General features: G+C 56.2%; 1 protein-coding gene across 4 annotated transcripts in view; it reads right to left on the bottom strand.

The window, feature by feature from the left end:
• anks1ab (ankyrin repeat and sterile alpha motif domain containing 1Ab) overlaps positions 1 to 15,910 on the bottom strand; it is a 31,767-nt gene that overhangs the window by 6,937 nt on the left and 8,920 nt on the right. For all 4 annotated transcript variants that reach the window (XM_062473652.1, XM_062473661.1, XM_062473669.1 and 1 more), the window contains exons 3-11: positions 14,945 to 15,063; positions 8,501 to 8,599; positions 7,414 to 7,560; positions 6,443 to 6,550; positions 4,012 to 4,170; positions 3,650 to 3,787; positions 3,169 to 3,240; positions 1,736 to 1,819; positions 103 to 240 (exon numbers count right to left, since the gene is read on the bottom strand). In XM_062473652.1, the coding sequence (XP_062329636.1) occupies positions 103 to 240; positions 1,736 to 1,819; positions 3,169 to 3,240; positions 3,650 to 3,787; positions 4,012 to 4,170; positions 6,443 to 6,550; positions 7,414 to 7,560; positions 8,501 to 8,599; positions 14,945 to 15,063 (1,064 nt within the window). The remainder of the gene's footprint in view (positions 1 to 102; positions 241 to 1,735; positions 1,820 to 3,168; positions 3,241 to 3,649; positions 3,788 to 4,011; positions 4,171 to 6,442; positions 6,551 to 7,413; positions 7,561 to 8,500; positions 8,600 to 14,944; positions 15,064 to 15,910) is intronic.

The raw sequence follows: 15,910 nt of genomic DNA, 5'->3' as shown, positions 1-15,910 counted from the left end.
AAGTTCTGTAACGAGGCAATCGGGAGATGAACACCCGTTAGATGTTGCTATGGTTTTGTCTTCCGCCCCTCCCCTTTGTTCAGAAGATGCGTCCAGACTCACCACCTCCACGGTGCTGAACACGTGACAGAAGTGGTGACCGCTCTTCAGGTCCTTGGTGATGTAGGCGAACGTGTGGAGGTCGTCCGGGTCCTGGGCTGCACACGAGATGTTCCTGATCTCGTGCTCGGCTACTATGGTCTGGAGGAACAGCAAGTCAGGTACTGTGGTCTGGAGGAACAGCAAGTCAGGTACTGTGGTCTGGAGGAACAGCAAGTCAGGTACTGTGGTCTGGAGGAACAGCAAGTCAGGTACTGTGGTCTGGAGGAACAGCAAGTCAGGTACTGTGGTCTGGAGGAACAGCAAGTCAGGTACTGTGGTCTGGAGGAACAGCAAGTCAGGTACTGTGGTCTGGAGGAACAGCAAGTCAGGTACTGTGGTCTGGAGGAACAGCAGGTCAGGTACTGTGGTCTGGAGGAACAGCAAGTCAGGTACTGTGGTCTGGAGGAACAACAGGTCAGGTACTGTGGTCTGGAGGAACAGCAAGTCAGGTACTGTGGTCTGGAGGAACAGCAAGTCAGGTACTGTGGTCTGGACGAACAGCAGGTCAGGTACTGTGGTCTGGAGGAACAGCAAGTCAGGTACTGTGGTCTGGAGGAACAGCAAGTCAGGTACTGTGGTCTGGACGAACAGCAGGTCAGGTACTCTGGTCTGGAGGAACAGCAAGTCAGGTACTGTGGTCTGGAGGAACAGCAAGTCAGGTACTGTGGTCTGGAGGAACAACAGGTCAGGTACTGTGGTCTGGAGGAACAGCAAGTCAGGTACTGTGGTCTGGAGGAACAGCAAGTCAGGTACTGTGGTCTGGACGAACAGCAGGTCAGGTACTGTGGTCTGGAGGAACAGCAAGTCAGGTACTGTGGTCTGGAGGAACAGCAAGTCAGGTACTGTGGTCTGGACGAACAGCAGGTCAGGTACTCTGGTCTGGAGGAACAGCAAGTCAGGTACTGTGGTCAGGAGGAACAGCAAGTCAGGTACTGTGGTCTGGACGAACAGCAGGTCAGGTACTGTGGTGTGGAGGAACAGCAAATCAGGTACTGTGGTCTGGAGGAACAACAAGTCAGGTACTGTGGTCTGGAGGAACAGCAAGTCAGGTACTGTGTTCTGGACGAACAGCAGGTCAGGTACTGTGGTCTGGAGGAACAGCAAGTCAGGTACTGTGGTCTGGAGGAACAGCAAGTCAGGTACTGTGGTCTGGAGGAACAGCAAGTCAGGTACTGTGGTCTGGAGGAACAGCAAGTCAGGTACTGTGGTCTGGACGAACAGCAGGTCAGGTACTGTGGTCTGGAGGAACAGCAGGTCAGGTACTCTGGTCTGGAGGAACATCAAGTCAGGTACTGTGGTCTGGAGGAACAGCAGGTCAGGTACTGTGGTCTGGAGGAACAGGAAGTCAGGTACTGTGGTCTGGACGAACAGCAAGTCAGGTACTGTGGTCTGGAGAAACAGCAAGTCAGGTACTATGGTCTGGAGAAACAGCAGGTCAGGTACTGTGGTCAAGAGGAACAGCAGGTCAGAACTGGCATGTATGATGACGCACACCTCCATCTAGCGGAGGAAACAGCGAGGCCGGGTAAAGGATGGAGGGAGGCCGGGTAGAGGGTGGAGGGAGGCTGAATGGCATCTGAATAGAGTCTCTTACCTTGGTGGCTGCATCGATGAAGCGAACCCCTTTATAGGTGATGGACAGGATGACCACAGGGCCTTTCTTAGAGTCCTTTGATTTCTGAGAAAAGAGAAGTGAGGAGAGTAGAGGGGAGGGGATGAGAGGAGAGGATAGGAGAGGGAAGGGGAGGGAAGGGGATGAGAGGAGAGGAGAGGGGAGGGGATGAGAGGAGAGGAGAGGGGAGGGGATGAGAGGATAGGAGAGGGAAGGGGAAGGAAGGGGATGAGAGGAGAGGAGAGGGGAGGGGATGAGAGGAGAGGAGAGGGGAGGGGATGAGAGGAGACGGGAGGGGATGAGAGGATAGGAGAGGGGAGGGGATGAGAGGAGAGGATAGGAGAGGGGAGGGAAGGGGATGAGAGGAGAGGATACGGGAGGGGATGAGAGGAGAGGAGAGGGGAGGGAAGGGGATGAGAGGAGAGGAGACGGGAGGGGATGAGAGGAGAGGAAACGGGAGGGGAGGGAAGGAGAGGAGAGGAGACGGGAGGGGAGGGGATGAGAGGAGAAGATAGGAGAGGGGAGGGAAGGGGATGAGAGGAGAGGAGACGGGAGGGGATGAGAGGAGAGGAGACGGGAGGGGAGGGGAGGGGATGAGAGGAGACGGGAGGGGAGGGGATGAGAGGAGAGGATAGGAGAGGGGAGGGAAGGGGATGAGAGGAGAGGAGAGGAGAGGAGAGGGGAGGGGAGGGGATGAGATGAGATGAGAGGAGAGGATAGGAGAGGGGAGGGAAGGGGATGAGAGGAGAGGAGAGGGGAGGGGAGGGGATGAGAGGAAAGGAGATGGGAGGGGATGAGAGGAGAGGAGAGGATAGGAGAGGGGAGGGAAGGGGATGAGAGGGGAGGGGATGAGAGGAGATGGGAGGGGAGGGGATGAGAGGAGAGGGGAGGGAAGGGGATGAGAGGATAGGAGAGGGGAGGGGAGGGGATGAGAGGAGAGGTGAGGGGAGGGGAGGGGAGGGAAGGAGATGAGAGGAGAGGAGACAGGAGGGGATGAGAGGAGAGGATAGGAGAGGGGAGGGGATGAGAGGAGAGGAGAGGATGAGAGGAGAGGGGATGAGAGGAGAGGAGACGGGAGGGGATGAGAGGAGAGGAGAGGGGATGAGAGGAGAGGACAGGGGAGGGGATGAGAGGAGAGGAGACAGGAGGGGATGAGAGGAGAGGATAGGAGAGGGGAGGGGATCAGAGGATAGGAGACGGGAGGGGATGAGAGGAGAGGATGAGAGGAGAGGGAAGGGGATGAGAGGCATGTTGGGATGAAGTCAGATAGTCACAGCTGCCATCCTGAGGACTCATCTGCCACTCCCAGACTCTGACTGCACATCATCCATCGATGCATCTTCATCCATTAGCTTCACTTACTCACTCACTTACTCACACTCATTCAGTCACTCATGCATGGACTGTGGATCTACCCTGATCTTGGCACAGGCTTCTTGAGTGGACTCGATCCCTCGTAGATCCCTGATGATCATGGATCCCAGATACTGCAAGAGGAGGAACAGGTCTGTATTAGATGCCTGCTTTGAGACAAGCTGTGGTCATGCATGAAACACATTTAGATGCGAGGCCTTCCCACAACAACACCGACTCTTGCAGATCTCGAAAGTATTTCTTACATTTATGCACTAAACATAAACTAAGTGTAACTTTGTGCCATTACAGCAGTTTATGTTTAATTCAGGGAAGTTCAAGTTCAAATGAACTCTGTGAAGTTCCCAAAGTCAAGAGACTTTGTTGGTGTTTAACTCAGGTGTGTTGGTGAGAGAACTGGTATGAGGATGACAGGGTGAGGGTTCAGATGAGAGGGTGACAGGGTGAGGATGTGACAAGGTGACAGGGTGAGGGTGTGACAGGGTGAGGATGTGACAGGGTGAGGGTGACAGGGTGACCCACGCTGGCCTCGTAGCCGCAGGACTCCAGGATGAGCTTCTCAGGCTGGTGGTGCCAGCCGGACACGGTGCCGTAGGAGGCAGCCTGGCTGGGAGGCCTCAGGGCGGGGCGGGGCTCCCAGTGACGCTCGCTCTGACGGTCCTGCGGGGGAGAGGGGGGAGGTGAGAGGGGAGAGGAGAGAGGAGAGAGGAGAAAGGAGAGAGGGCGGAGGAGAGAGGGTGGAGGACAGAGGGGGGAGGAGAAAGGGGGGTGGAGAGAGGGGAGAGGAGAGAGGGGGGAGGAGAGAGGGGAGAGGAGAGAGGGGGGAGTTACAGAGAGACACAGAGATATACAGATCATAGACGGAGCCAGGCAGACATACTGACCACAGAGCGGGGCCTCTCACTGTATGATCTCAGCGATGCGCTGCAGTCCTGTTCCCTCCTGCGCCCCCCCTCCCCCGGCAGCAGCAGGTCCATGGAGCGGCTGGTGTAGGGGTCCACCTGGGACAGGGGGGATGGCCCCTGGGACAGCAGGTCCTGGAACTGCACACACACACACACACACACACACAGGGACACACACATGGCCCAGATATATCCTGGTTATTATAACAGCCTACTGATCTGCTGCTGAACTTCATCAGATGAATGCTGGAGAGCTGTCATGGCCGGATGTGATTCTGGGGGGGTGTGACTCTATAGGAGGCTGTACAGCAGGGCTGTTGTCTAGGTGATGTGATTCCGGGGGGTGTGACTCTATAGGAGGCTGTAGAGCAGGGCTGTTGTCTAGGTGATGTGATTCCGGGGGGTGTGACTCTATAGGAGGCTGTACAGCAGGGCTGTTGTCTAGGTGATGTGATTCTGGGGGGGTGTGACTCTATAGGAGGCTGTACAGCAGGGCTGTTGTCTAGGTGATGTGATTCCGGGGGGTGTGACTCTATAGGAGGCTGTAGAGCAGGGCTGTTGTCTAGGTGATGTGATTCCGGGGGGTGTGACTCTATAGGAGGCTGTACAGCAGGGCTGTTGTCTAGGTGATGTGATTCTGGGGGGGTGTGACTCTATAGGAGGCTGTAGAGCAGAGCTGTCGTCTAGGTGACACTAGGTGACACTCCCACTAGCATTTCCTGTGTGACCACAATAACATGAGCATTGATGCGTGGAGGGGGAAAGGGGCATGCGTGCTTGTTAACTTGACAGTCCTCTACACCAGGGGTTCCCAACCCTGCTCCTCAGGGAAACATCTAAAACATGCAGGGCAAGGAGGCTTGGGTTGGAGGGTTGAGAACCCCTGCTCTACACCACACAGTACTACCCGACACCCTGTGTTACAGAACATCAGCAGCATGGCTGGTCCTGACAGGGTGACGGGGAGGGGGGGACAGCTTAGACACTATTTCACACGGGACGACGTCACTTCCTGACTGTCATAGTGACATAGCTGTGTGATGTCCCAGTGACAGCTGTGTGCTGTCCTGGTGCAGGCCTAGAGCTGTGTGATGTCCCAGTGACAGCTGTGTGCTGTCCTGGTGCAGGCCTAGAGCTGTGTGATGTCCCAGTGACAGCTGTGTGCTGTCCTGGTGCAGGCCTAGAGCAGGCCTGTGTGATGTCCCAGTAACAGCTGTGTGCTGTCCTGGTGCAGGCCTAGAGCTGTGTGATGTCCCAGTAACAGCTGTGTTCTGTCCTGGTGCAGGCCTAGAGCTGTGTGATGTCCCAGTAACAGCTGTGTGCTGTCCTGGTGCAGGCCTAGAGCTGTGTGATGTCCCAGTGACAGCTGTGTGCTGTCCTGGTGCAGGCCTAGAGCTGTGTGATGTCCCAGTGACAGCTGTGTGCTGTCCTGGTGCAGGCCTAGAGCTGTGTGATGTCCCAGTGACAGCTGTGTGCTGTCCTGGTGCAAGCCTAGAGCTGTGTGATGTCCCAGTAACAGCTGTGTGCTGTCCTGGTGCAAGCCTAGAGCTGTGTGATGTCCCAGTAACAGCTGTGTGCTGTCCTGGTGCAGGCCTAGAGCAGGCCTGTGTGATGTCCTAGTGAGAGCTGTGTGCTGTCCTGGTGCAGGCCTAGAGCTGTATGATGTCCCAGTGACAGCTGTGTGCTGTCCTGGTGCAGGCCTAGAGCTGTGTGATGTCCCAGTAACAGCTGTGTGCTGTCCTGGTGCAGGCCTAGAGCTGTGTGATGTCCCAGTAACAGCTGTGTGCTGTCCTGGTGCAGGCCTAGAGCAGGCCTGTGTGATGTCCTAGTGAGAGCTGTGTGCTGTCCTGGTGCAGGCCTAGAGCTGTGTGATGTCCCAGTAACAGCTGTGTGCTGTCCTGGTGCAGGCCTAGAGCTGTGTGATGTCCCAGTAACAGCTGTGTGCTGTCCTGGTGCAGGCCTAGAGCTGTGTGATGTCCCAGTGACAGCTGTGTGCTGTCCTGGTGCAAGCCTAGAGCTGTGTGATGTCCCAGTAACAGCTGTGTGCTGTCCTGGTGCAATCCTAGAGCTGTGTGATGTCCCAGTAACAGCTGTGTGCTGTCCTGGTGCAAGCCTAGAGCAGGCCTGTGTGATGTCCTAGTGAGAGCTGTGTGCTGTCCTGGTGCAGGCCTAGAGCTGTGTGATGTCCCAGTAACAGCTGTGTGCTGTCCTGGTGCAGGCCTAGAGCTGTGTGATGTCCCAGTGACAGCTGTGTGCTGTCCTGGTGCAGGCCTAGAGCTGTGTGATGTCCCAGTGACAGCTGTGTGCTGTCCTGGTGCAGGCCTAGAGCTGTGTGATGTCCTAGTGAGAGCTGTGTGCTGTCCTGGTGCAGGCCTAGAGCTGTGTGATGTCAGAGGGGGGCAGTCCTCACCCTGATCTGGGAGAGGCGCTGGGTCTTGGTGGGCGCCTCCTCGTAGGGCCGCTCTGCCAGCGAGGCGATGATCCTCTTCCTGTGTCCCAGAGGGACGATCTTCAGGACCTGCGGAGGAGGACACAGCGTCCTGGTCGTCATCCCAGGAGACTCCTGCCACACTGGACACACTCTGCTGGGGACGCCGGTGTGTGTGTTTGTATAACTGCACTGACACTGATATCAGGTCAGGTCTGTCAGGTGGCTGAGCGGTTAGGGAATCGGGCTAGTAATCAGAAGGTTGCCAGTTCGATTCCCGGCTGTGCAAAATGACGTTGTGTCCTTGGGCAAGGCACTTCACCCTATTTGCCTCGGGGGAGTGTCCCTGTACTTACTGTAAGTCGCTCTGGATAAGAGCGTCTGCTAAATGACTAAATGTAATATATGGTGACAGGTGGTTACGTGGGTACAAAACACACACGCAAACACACACACACACACAATCATACAGACTAACAACCTGGAGGCAAACAGAATGAACCCTCCTCAATAATTAATCTCCAATCTGTGTAGCTTTAAGCCCCTCAGGTCTGGCTCCTCCCCCAGGATCTCTGAGTCACAAAACACTGGTGAGATGAGGAGGTCAAGACAGGAAGTGAGGAATAGAGTAGAGGAGGAGAGGAGAGCAGGAGAGTAGAGGAGTAGAGTAGAGCAGGAGAGTAGAGGAGTAGAGTAGAGGAGGAGAGTAGAGGAGTAGAGTAGAGGAGGAGAGTAGAGGAGTAGAGTAGAGGAGGAGAGCAGGAGAGTAGAGGAGTAGAGTAGAGGAGGAGAGTAGAGGAGGGGAGGAGAGGAGGAGAGGAGAGCAGGAGAGTAGAGGAGTAGAGTAGAGCAGGAGAGTAGAGGAGGAGAGTAGAGGAGGAGAGTAGAGCAGGAGAGTAGAGCAGGAGAGGGGTGTGTAGTCTCGGTTCTCGTGGGAGAGTGAAGGCCCTCACGTTGACGATTTCCAGCTCCCAGAGGTTCTTCACACAGTCCAGGGTGCGGTAGCCGCTGGACAGGAAGTTGGGCAGATACTCCTGCAGGCCCAGAACATCCAGCCAGGAGGAGAGAGATGAGCTGCCATCACAACCCAGAGCCTTCACCTGGAGGAGGAGGAGGGGTTAGAGGAGGAGGAGAAGGAGGAGGGGTTAAATGAGGAGGAGAAGGAGGAGGAGGAGAGGTTAGATGAGGAGGAGAAGGAGGAGGGGTTACAGGAGGAGGAGGAGGAGGGGTTACAGGAGGAGGAGGAGGAGGAGGAGGAGAGGTTAGATGAGGAGGAGAAGGAGGAGGAAAGGTTAGATGAGGAGGAGAAGGAGGAGGGGTTACAGGAGGAGGAGGAGGAGAAGGAGGAGGGGTTAGATGAGGAGGAGAAGGAGGAGGGGTTAGATGAGGAGGAGAAGGAGGAGGGGTTACAGGAGGAGGAGGAGGAGAAGGAGGAGGGGTTAGATGAGGAGGAGAAGGAGGAGGAAATGTTAGATGAGGAGGAGAAGGAGGAGGGGTTAGATGAGGAGGAGAAGGAGGAGGAGGAGAGGTTAGATGAGGAGGAGAAGGAGGAGGAAAGGTTAGATGAGGAGAAGGAGGAGGGGTTACAGGAGGAGGAGGAGGAGGAGGGGTTAGAGGAGGAGGAGAAGGAGGAGAGGTTAGATGAGGAGGAAAAGGAGGAAGAGGAGGGGGAAGAGGAGGAAGAGGAGGAGGAGGAGGAGGAGGGGTTAGATGAGACTGAGAAGGAGGAGGGGTTAGATGAGGAGGAGAAGGAGGAGGAAAGGTTAGATGAGGAGGAGAAGGAGGAGGTGTTAGATGAGGAGGAGAAGGAGGAGGGGTTACAGGAGTAGGAGGAGGAGGGGTTAGAGGAGGAGGAGAAGGAGGAGGGGTTAGATGAGGAGGAAGAGGAGGAAGAGGAGGAGGAAGAGGAGGAGGAGGAGGAGGAGAGATGAGGCTGAGAAGGAGGAGGAGGAGGGGTTAGATGAGGAGGAGGAGGAGGAGGAGGAGGAGGAGAAGGAGAAGGAGGATGAGGAGGAGAAGGAGGAGGGTGAGTAGGGGTACCTTGGGCAGGTTTCGGGCTGCGTGGAGGATCTTCTTCCTGTGTCCAGGATCAGTGATTCCCATGTCTCTGAGGTCCATGTCCTCCATCACGTTACTGCCCTACACACACACACACACACACACGAATGAACGCACACACACACAATAGTCTTACACATCATGGAGTGGAATGTCATTACATTGCAACATTCCCTACAGACAGACAACACACACACACACAATCTATCTCTCTCACATACACACACAAACACTATCTCTCTTACACACACGCACACTTTTTGTCCTGGAACAGCACAGTGGAAGGACGTAGGAGTCAAATAAATTGCGCATGCCAAACATAATCAATCTCATCTAATGCAACAGCAGCGAGACTCAGCCAATCAGAGCGGCAGCAGGATCAATCCTGACCTGCAGTGTTGAGACATGGTAGAGAAGAGAGGAGAGGAGAGAGGAGAGAGGAAAGGGGAGAGGAGGAGAGAGGATAGAGGAGAGGAGGAGAGGAGGAGAGGAGGAGAGGAGAGAGGAAAGGGGAGAGGAGAGAGGAGAGGAGGAGAAGAGGAGAGGAGGCAAGGAGGAGAGAGGAGAGAGGAAAGAGGAGAGAGGAGGAGAGAGGAGAGAGGAGAGAGGAGAGGAGGAGAGGAGGCAAGGAGGATAGAGAAGAGGAGAGGAAAGAGGAGAGGAACGAGGAGAGGAGAAGAGAGGAGAGGAGAAGAAAGGAGAGGAGGAGAGGAGGAGAGGGGAGGAGAGGAGGAGAGGGGAGAGGAGGAGAGGGGAGGAGAGGGCCTGCTAACTGGACCCAAACACAAAGTCCGCAACATCTCCTCCTCCCTGCACCTACACCAAGCTGGACACACAACACTGTGATCTCCTGGTGTGTGTGCGCACACTGTGTGTGTGTGTGTGTGTGCACACTGTGTGTGTGTGTGTGTGTGCACACTGTGTGTGTGTGTGTGTGTGCACACTGTGTGTGTGTGTGTGTGTGTGTGCACACTGCCTTGTCATCCTGCTCAGGTTGTGGAGGGGAACGTACGAGCAGAGCCTTGAAAATGTGCAGCTAAGCATTTCTGCTGGTGGGCCACTGCAGACGGCCTCCTCCCAGACAAGCAGGGAACAAAGAGCTGTCCTGGGCTCTGCCTCCAGGAGGGCTGTCCTGGGCTCTGCCTCCAGGAGGGCTGTCCTGGGCTCTGCCTCCAGGAGGGCTGTCCTGGGCTCTGCCTCCAGGAGGGCTGTTCTGGGCTCTGCCTCCAGGAGGGCTGTTCTGGGCTCTGCCTCCAGGAGGACTGTTCTGGGCTCTGCCTCCAGGAGGGCTGTCCTGGGCTCTGCCTCCAGGAGGGCTGTCCTGGGCTCTGCCTCCAGGAGGACTGTTCTGGGCTCTGCCTCCAGGAGGGCTGTTCTGGGCTCTGCCTCCAGGAGGGCTGTTCTGGGCTCTGCCTCCAGGAGGACTGTTCTGGGCTCTGCCTCCAGGAGGGCTGTCCTGGGCTCTGCCTCCAGGAGGGCTGTCCTGGGCTCTGCCTCCAGGAGGACTGTTCTGGGCTCTGCCTCCAGGAGGGCTGTTCTGGGCTCTGCCTCCAGGAGGACTGTTCTGGGCTCTGCCTCCAGGAGGGCTGTCCTGGGCTCTGCCTCCAGGAGGGCTGTTCTGGGCTCTGCCTCCAGGAGGGCTGTCCTGGGCTCTGCCTCCAGGAGGACTGTTCTGGGCTCTGCCTCCAGGAGGGCTGTTCTGGGCTCTGCCTCCAGGAGGGCTGTCCTGGGCTCTGCCTCCAGGAGGGCTGTTCTGGGCTCTGCCTCCAGGAGGGCTGTTCTGGGCTCTGCCTCCAGGAGGGCTGTCCTGTGCTCTGCCTCCAGGAGGGCTGCAGCTAGCGGGGTACTGATCCAGATCACACACTGATCACCACCCAGATAAACATCAACAAGATACTGACGTCATCGAGGGACTGAAATAAACACACACACCGTGTGTCGGGGGGGATATTGGATGTTTTACTGGCTGCGCTGTGAGAGGAGTCGAAGCTCATGCTCACGTTGAGAGCAGAGTGAGAAGAGAGAACTCCCTCACATGACAGAAGGTGGAAGATCTGACTGGTGTAAACATCTCAGGGTGTGTGTGGATTTGGCTGCTGTCCTCAGTAGCATAAAGACAAGGCTGTCAGAAGCGTACGACAACAAACATGGCGACCGAGGAGGAAGAGTTCATGTCTTGAGAGGGAGGCAGAAACAGCAGAAGCAGAAACAGCTGCTGCCAACGGCTTCAACACTCCCCGTAGTTCTACCATTTCCTGTTTCTACTTCTGTTTCCTGTTTCTACTTCTGTTTCCTGTTCCTCTTCTTTTTGTTTCCTGTTTCCATCTCGCAGGACCAGGGCTAGGCAGCGTGAGACCAGGGCTAGGCAGCGTGATACCAGGGCTGGGCAGCGTGAGACCAGGGCTGGGCAGCGTGAGACCAGGGCTAGGCAGCATGAGACCAGGGCTGGGCAGCGTGATACCAGGGCTAGGCAGCATGAGACCAGGGCTGGGCAGCGTGAGACCAGGGCTGGGCAGCATGAGACCAGGGCTAGGCAGGGTGAGACCAGGGCTGGGCAGCATGAGACCAGGGCTGGGCAGTGTGAGACCAGGGCTAGGCAGCATGAGACCAGGGCTAGGCAGCGTGAGACCAGGGCTAGGCAGCGTGAGACCAGGGCTAGGCAGCGTGAGACCAGGGCTAGGCAGCGTGAGACCAGGGCTGGGCAGCGTGAGACCAGGGCTAGGCAGCACAGACGGGTGGTAGCGGTGGTGTAGAGGGAGATGAGGACAGACAGGGAGTACATTATTCATAGTTCCTCCACCGCTGGGCAGAGGAGCCAGCAAACACAGGCACACTGGGGGGAGGGGGGGAGACACTAGCACACTGGGGGGGAGGGGGGGAAGAGGGGGGAGGGGGGAGAGGGGGGAGGGGGAGGGGGGCTCAGACTAGCACACTGGGGGGGAGGGGGGGGAGGGAGGGGGGAGGGGGGAGGGGGGGTCACACTAGCACACTGGGGGCGAGGGGGGGGAGAGGGGGGAGGGGGGAGGGGGAGAGGGGGGAGAGGGGGGAGGGGGGGGAGAGGGGGGGGAGGGGGGGGAGAGGGGGGAGGGGGGTCACACTAGCACACTGGGGGGGAGGGGGGGGAGAGGGGGGAGGGGGGGGAGAGGGGGGGGAGGGGGGGGAGAGGGGGGAGGGGGGTCACACTAGCACACTGGGGGGGAGGGGGGGGAGAGGGGGGAGGGGGGTCACACTAGCACACTGGGGGGGAGGGGGGGGAGAGGGGGGAGGGGGGTCACACTAGCACACTGGGGGGGGAGTGGGGGGAGGGGGGGAGGGGGGGGCATGACATGAGGTGGTGGGGGGCATGCTCCCTACACCAGGGGTAACCACCATAATATGTACCACACCACGTATTTCTACATTTACACATTCACTCTGTGTGTGTGTGCGTGTGTGAGTGTGTATGTGAGTGTGTGTTAATGATGTTAACAATCATTAAACATGTTAAAGGATTATGCAGTAGAGGTGGTTTGATGACGCATCACTATCTGAGATGGGGGAACCTTAATGTTGTTTTCAGACTATGAAAATGACATTTTGGTCTGATGGTTGATGGCGAGAGCTGGGCTCAATCCCCTCCAGGCACACACACACACACACACACACACACACGCACACAAGCACTACACGCACGCACACACACACACACACACACACACACAAGCACTACACGCACACACACACACACAAGGACAACACAACACTGAGATAATGAGGGAATTAGATCTGTGAAATTGAAGTTCTTGTAGAAAAGACATAGCTTCATCTTGCCGGCTGCTGTGACCTTTCCTAGCCACAGCCTCCCAGCCCTTGTAAAAACCTACGACTAATTTGTCCTGTGACACGCTTATCTACCTAACGTAGCTCTGCCTCCAGACACATCAGTCATGTGACAGGAAGGAAGATGCCAGCTCTGCAGAGCTCCAACGCAGACACATTTCTCCTCTGGATGGAGTCCAGTGAATGACAGAGGAACTCGAGAAGTTTTTGATCTCTCCAAGAATCAATGTCCCACACGCACACCGATCATGAGCACTTGTCCACTAGTTGCAGCAACACAGTTAAGAGACAGGAATCATTTTATATCGATAGTTCATCTGTAGATTATTTATTTTTCATTTAATATATACTAAATAAACTATCTAAATATTTTACACTAGTATCAACTAACCCTGACCCTCACCAGCACCTAACCCTTGAAGATGGGAATGTGCCTCTTTTAGAAATGTGTCACAAATCTTCTGGAACCCTGGTGACAAATGTTCCAGAACACTGGTCACTAATACTTTGGAGCCGTAGTCGCAAATGTCTGGAACCCTGGTCCTTAATGTTCTGGAACACGGCTTAGTAATGTCCCACGGCTCTATTAAAGGGTATTTAATTCAGGGGGGAAGCACGATAGTTGTTTTGCAGAGTCACTGCCAAATGCTGGATCTGGTTTCTTTGTGATGACTTCCAGTGAAGTTGGCACGCCCCTCTCTCTTCTGAAACCAACGTGCCAAACTGCAGCTGAATCCCTTCATCAACCTCTCTCACTAAAGCTCAGCCCAACAGAATGTTGATGATTTTCAGAGAAGAATGGAACTTCTCTGCTGTTTAATTCCTTTCAGACTGCCCAGACAATAAAATCATGCATCCCTTGTCTGTGTTGAATCATATAATACATGATCCATTTGACAATGCTATCAAATTTTAATATAATATTTGATCATGGAAATAGAGTACATCTGTGTTGCTGTTGATGTGATGTTGTGTTTAGAGAGAGCCTGCATGGTGCATGGTGCATGGTGCATGGTGCATGGTGCATGGTGCATGGTGCATGGTGCATGGTGCATGGTGCATGGTGCATGGTGCATGGTGCATGGTGCATGGTGCATGGTGCATGGTGCATGGTGCAGTGAGCTCTTAAATCTGCAGCTCTCCCATGAGGGGGAGGAAGCCAGGATGGAATGACTGTAAATGAGATACGACGATTTGGGATCCATAAAAAATACGTTGATAGGTTTTGGTTGTGATATGTCTAGGTGACAAGCTAATATATTTTATCGAAGTTCACTTTGTGGACATAATTCAGCCTGTGGTCATGTGGGGGGAAGGGTCAGGAAGAGTTATGGAGGGGACAGAAGAAGGTAGGAGAGGAGAGGGGAGGAGTGGGGAAGGGAGGAGAGGGGAAGGGAGGAGAGGGGAGGGGAGGAGTGGGGAAGGGAGGAGAGGAGTGGGGAGGGGAGGAGTGGGGAAGGGAGGAGAGGAGTGGGGAGGGAAGGGGAGGGGAGGAGTGGGAAAGGGAGGAGAGGAGTGGGGAGGGGAGGAGTGGGGAGGGGAGGAGTGAGGAGGAGAGGAGTGGGGAGGGGAGGAGTGGGGAGGGGAGGAGTGGGGAGGGGGAGGAGTGGGGAGGAGAGGAGTGGGGAGGGAAGGGGAGGGGAGGAGTGGGGAAGGGAGGAGAGGAGTGGGGAGGGGAGGAGTGGGGAAGGGAGGAGAGGAGTGGGGAGGGAAGGGGAGGGGAAGGGAGGAGAGGAGTGGGGAGGGGAGGAGTGGGGAAGGGAGGGGAGGAGTGGGGAGGGGGGGATGGGGAGGGGAGGAGTGGGGAGGAGAGGAGTGGGGAGGGAGGAGTGGGGAGGAGAGGAGTGGGGAGGGGAGGAGTGGGGAGGGGAGGAGTGGGGGGAGGGGAGGAGTGGGGAGGAGAGGAGTGGGGAGGGGAGGAGTGGGGAGGAGAGGAGTGGGGAGGGGAGGAGTGGGAGGAGAGGAGTGGGGAGGAGAGGAGTGGGGAGGGGAGACAAAGTCAAGTGCAAGAAAGAGCCATAAAGAGATGAGAGCGAGAAACACAAACCAAAGGGCAGGAGAGAGAGGGAGAGAGAGGTAGGGGTAGAGAGAGACAGGTAGGAGTAGAGAGAGAGAAAGAGAGAGAGAGAGAGTGGGGGGGGGAAAGAGAGAGAGGTAGGGGTAGGGAGAGAGAGAGTCTGTGGACTGCTTTGGCAACTGTGATTAATTGAAACATCCAATAAGCATTTATAATTGAAATCGATATCGGGAGAAAGAGACAGAAGGTCAAGTGAGGAGAGGTAAAGCGAGAGAGAGAGAGGTGGAGAGAGAGAGAGAGAGGTGGAGAGAGAGAGAGGTAAAGCGAGAGAGAGAGAGGTGGAGAGAGAGAGAGAGAGGTGGAGAGAGAGAGAGAGAGGTAAAGCGAGAGAGAGAGAGGTGGAGAGAGAGAGAGAGAGGTGGAGAGAGAGAGAGGTAAAGCGAGAGAGAGAGAGGTGGAGAGAGAGAGAGAGAGGTGGAGAGAGAGAGAGAGGTAAAGCGAGAGAGAGAGAGGTGGGAGAGAGAGAGAGAGTCACAGTCAACACACAATCATCATCATCAGCAGGGCTGTGAGCCTGGCTCGTAACTCACCATGAAGCGCAGGTCGTCAAACCCGTTGATCAGCAGCTTGCTCTCGTACTGCGGGAGCCCCACACGCTCCAGCCACTCTCCCACCGTCTGGTCCAGCAGAGCCTCTCGGCCGCCCCCCTCTGCTGACACAGGGAAGCGCTTGAGCAGGGAGAAACCGTTCAGGCCGGTAGCAGCGGCACTCAGAGGACGACAGGTGGCATTGCCACATCATCCTGGGGCAGCGCAGGCACCAGGGCAGCAGGCAGGGAGACAGGGTCCAGACCGGGGGGCCCGGGGCCCACGAGGGGGGCGGGGGCCGGGGCTAGTCTGACACCGGGGAGGAGAGACCTCCACTGGAGGCTCTGCCCAGCCTTCTGGGTGAGGATGGGAGGACGGGGGAGGGAGGACGGGGGGAGGGAGGACGGGGGAGGGAGGACGGGTCTCTAGACGTGACTGGACAGGTCTCTAGACGTGACTGGACGGGTCTCTAGACGTGACTGGACGGGTCTCTAGACGTGACTGGACGGGTCTGGACGCTGTGACAGGGGAGCTAGGGAGGAGAGGGAGCCTGTTTGAAAACGGATTCTTGATTAAGTCATTGATATTTATTAGACGGGGGCCATCTGGCATCTGCCACCAAACTGGTACGCAAGAACCTCCTCCCCAAACAGTTAGCTAGGTAGTAGATAGGTAATAGGTAGATAGTAGGTGATTAAGTAAGTGCAAAAAGGGGGTCATCTGAGAATGCAGAATATTCTAAACCTTCCAGCCACAAAGCTCCACCAGACAACAGAACTGCCAGCGCAAAGATCTCAGGTTTTAAGTTCCACAGGCTGGTTCCTCCCAGGAGCACAGTAAGGCAGGATCCCATCCAAATAGAGAACCTCCGAGCAGAGCTCCAGGTCCAGACCAGAGACACCTCCTCTCAGAACCCTGCGTGCTCAGTCCCTCTCCGCGCAGCACAACGCCAGTCCAGCTCCCCCCACT

Source organism: Osmerus eperlanus, chromosome 1 (assembly GCF_963692335.1).
Source record: "Osmerus eperlanus chromosome 1, fOsmEpe2.1, whole genome shotgun sequence".
Classification (NCBI taxonomy): Eukaryota; Metazoa; Chordata; class Actinopteri; order Osmeriformes; family Osmeridae; genus Osmerus; species Osmerus eperlanus.
This window is presented reverse-complemented; position numbering and strand designations above follow the sequence as displayed.